Source organism: Vombatus ursinus, unplaced genomic scaffold, assembly GCF_900497805.2.
Source record: "Vombatus ursinus unplaced genomic scaffold, bare-nosed wombat genome assembly UNPS02015105.1, whole genome shotgun sequence".
In the NCBI taxonomy this organism is placed as follows: Eukaryota; Metazoa; Chordata; class Mammalia; order Diprotodontia; family Vombatidae; genus Vombatus; species Vombatus ursinus.
Window position 1 is genome coordinate 2,129 of NW_020954883.1, and position 3,173 is coordinate 5,301.

At 43.7% G+C, this 3,173-nt stretch overlaps 1 protein-coding gene across 1 annotated transcript; it reads left to right on the forward strand.

The window, feature by feature from the left end:
• Positions 1–468: 468 nt before the first annotated feature.
• LOC114031223 (mucin-16-like) lies at positions 469–2,921 on the forward strand (the record flags this gene model as incomplete). The annotated part of the gene is made up of 5 exons (XM_027846243.1): positions 469–531; positions 1,189–1,254; positions 1,515–1,639; positions 2,316–2,383; positions 2,749–2,921. Coding segments are annotated over exons 1-5 (463 nt in total), but the record flags the coding sequence as incomplete, so codon positions are not given.
• Between the last annotated feature and the right edge of the window lie 252 nt (positions 2,922–3,173).

Consider the following 3,173-nt stretch of genomic DNA (forward strand, 5'->3'; position numbering starts at 1 on the left):
GGGAAAAAATGGGCTCTGGTTCCTTCTGGCCCTTCCTGATGCAGAGACAGTGTTTCTTTTCCTGGGCTTACCAGGTCCTCTTTCTGAGGCTGCATGGTGATAACTTTGCAAGAAATTCTTGTGGAATGATCAGGGAAATTAAGAGTGGACCTCAGCTCTTTAAGAGAGATTTTCTGAAGGAGACCTCAGGATGGTGTCCCTTGTTACCTCTAAATGCCACTTCTGCTAATCGTGTCACCAGCTGGGCACTTTACCCAATGTCCTTATGGAAGTCTCCGGGCAGCTAATTCAACCAGAATGGTCTGTCCACATTCATTCAGTCATTTTTGAAATCCTTGTTAGGCATTTCCCAAATGTACAACACTGAATTAATGACCACTTGAATATTGGGATGACCCCCACATAGTTATAGGCTACTGTGATCTCTGTCACTCTTCAATATCATTTCATTTTTTTTTACAGGTTCAGATGCACCCACTCTATCATCATTTACAACTCCCATGGCATATCCAGAGCCTGGAGTCTCCACAGGTGGAAATTCAGCAACATTAATACCCTGGGGAATGTCCAGTGGGTGCCACCTGGAAGCTGGGGAGAGTATATGATTATGAAAAGAAAAAGGACCTTTATCCTTAAAGATCACCTTGTTCTAAGCAATACTTACCCTCCATAAAAGGACAGGATCAGGGTGGGTAGGGGATGGTGACCTTGATGTGTTGTATATTTCAACACCCTCCTGCAACACATACACACTCATACATACACATACATACACATGCACACACAAACACACACACCCACACACACACACACCAAGAAAAAAGAAGAAAATAAATAGATATATTTCTTGCAGTCGATTTACCAGCCAATCAAAAAATATTCCCAAAGTCATTTGAAATAAGCTCATGTATCCCGCACAAATCCTAAAGAAAGTGAACTCCTGGGGCATTCTAGACAGGAAGCACAGAGGCTGACAAGTGTTGCCTGTAGCAGTCCATTACACAAATATCTGTTTCCTCCTGTGATTGCTCAGCACTATCCCACACTACTTTGAATCATCCCTAAGGGATTCTGTGACTAAATCAAATGGACCACTTTTTTTCCCCATGCAATAGTTCTCTCCTCAACCTGAAATTTTTCACATTGTGGCTTCATCGATGATTTCCATTGTTCGTGATTTATCCTCAGGTCCTGTTGGAACCTCTTTTCCTCGAGCCACCTCTACAGCTCCCTCACCATTGTCCAGTACCTCAGGTACAAAGGGTGTGCTCATTATGCATTCCCAGGAGTGTCTTATTGTGTTTATCTAGAAGATGGAAGAACAATGGGAGACGAATAGGCAAAGAATGTTGGGGAAATGGCAGTGGTTCCTTGATATCGATGTGAATGGGTCCATGGAGTATGAGTTTTCCTTCCAGGACAGAATAGGAGAATCCAAGAAGAGGGTGTCAGTGGGTATATTTGTTTGCTGTACCCAGGGCTCAAGCATGGGTATTTTTTCTTCCCTACCATAGCTAATGGCCTCATCATGGAACCATTTACCCTCAACTTCACTATCATCAACCTGCCTTTCAGAGAAGACAAGCAGGACCCTGGTGCTATCTTTTTTGGTTCTGTAGAAAGCAGCATACAGCAGCTGGTGAGATTTCTCAGTCTATGCCCTGACCTTGGGATTGTGCAATGGAAAATAGCACTGGTTCTGGAGTAATAGGACTTGGGTTCATATCCTACCTCTGATGCTTCTTGCCTATATGACCTTGTGCAAGTCATCTAACCTCCCTGAGCCTCAGTTTTTCTCATCTGCAAAATTAGGAGTGGAAAGGAACAATAAAGAAATAAATGAATAAACATTTACTAATCAAGTGCTTACTGTGTGCCAGGCATGGTCCTAAGCACTGGGAATAGAAATAAAAGTAAATAAGACAGTCCCTTGCTTCAAGGAGCTTATATTCTAATGGGAGGGGAGGTCTAAGACAAAGCCTGAAGGGTATCTTGACAGGCAGTAGAGTATACATTCAAGGTCGGATGGTGTTACAATGTTTGAGAAGTATCATGGAGCCCTGGTTCTGGTGAAGATAAAGTGAATGCTCACCTTTCAAAGTCCAGGGGTCTGTTAGGAAGAGGTAAGAAGATGAGGGTGATGAACAGAGTGCAGGCAGTATAATATGTAGCTAACTAAGAAGGTGGCTGCTAAGGACTTTTCCAGCTCTAGATTTATGATCTCACACACCCTCCTGTACCATAGTCTTCTCCATTCCTTGGGCTTCATCCTGATAAGGCCCCTGTGCTCACTCACCTTTTCCTTCCTTTGCCAGCTCAATCCCTTATTCATGAAAAGCAGCATTGGTTGTTACTACTCTGGATGCAAGCTAATTTCACTGAGGTGAGTCCTGGGGAGCTAAGACTTGGAGTTCTAAGATTGTCTTCCCTCGGGCTACATGCACACAACCAGGGCTCAGAGTAGACAAGCTACAAATATAGGATCTCCACAAAGTGACCTTTCCTCCATTTTCAAATTCCCCTGCTGCTTCATCCCCATCTTTCTTGTCCATGGAGTTTCAGCAATGGAGATCTTTGGTTATTCTACACTCTTCTCTACAGAAGTGGTGTGGGTTTGTCAAGCCTTTTTGTGTCCCTATCAACCTTTTTCATATCATCTCCGACATCTGAATTTCACTGCCCCAATACCCAAGTCCTTGTCAGGTCAGTCAGCACCTTAGGAGATTTTATCAACATTTCCTTTCCTAGATCAATGAAAGGTGGCAGTGCAACTGATGTGAATATTGTATGCACCCGTTGGCAAGATCCTGCCAGCCCCTTCCTGGACAGAGAGAAGGTGTACTGGGAGCTGAGCAACCAGACTTATGGCATCACCAGGCTGGGACCCTACAAACTCGACAAGGACAGCCTCTACCTCAATGGTGAGCTATCTTATTGAAGCAAGGCTCAGCTCCTCTGCTTCTGTCATGTTCTCTTCTGTTCTAATCCCAACATTGTCTCTTCTTTCTTCTTATTATGATTTGTACTCCCAAACATCCCAAACTTTCTTCTCATTCATCCCTCGTCCATTTAATTACACGAACACTGATCTTATCCTTACCTACTTCCCCAAGGAACGTGTTCTTGGTTTTCTTAATTGTGTGTGTGTGTGTGTGTGTGTGTGTGTGTGTGTG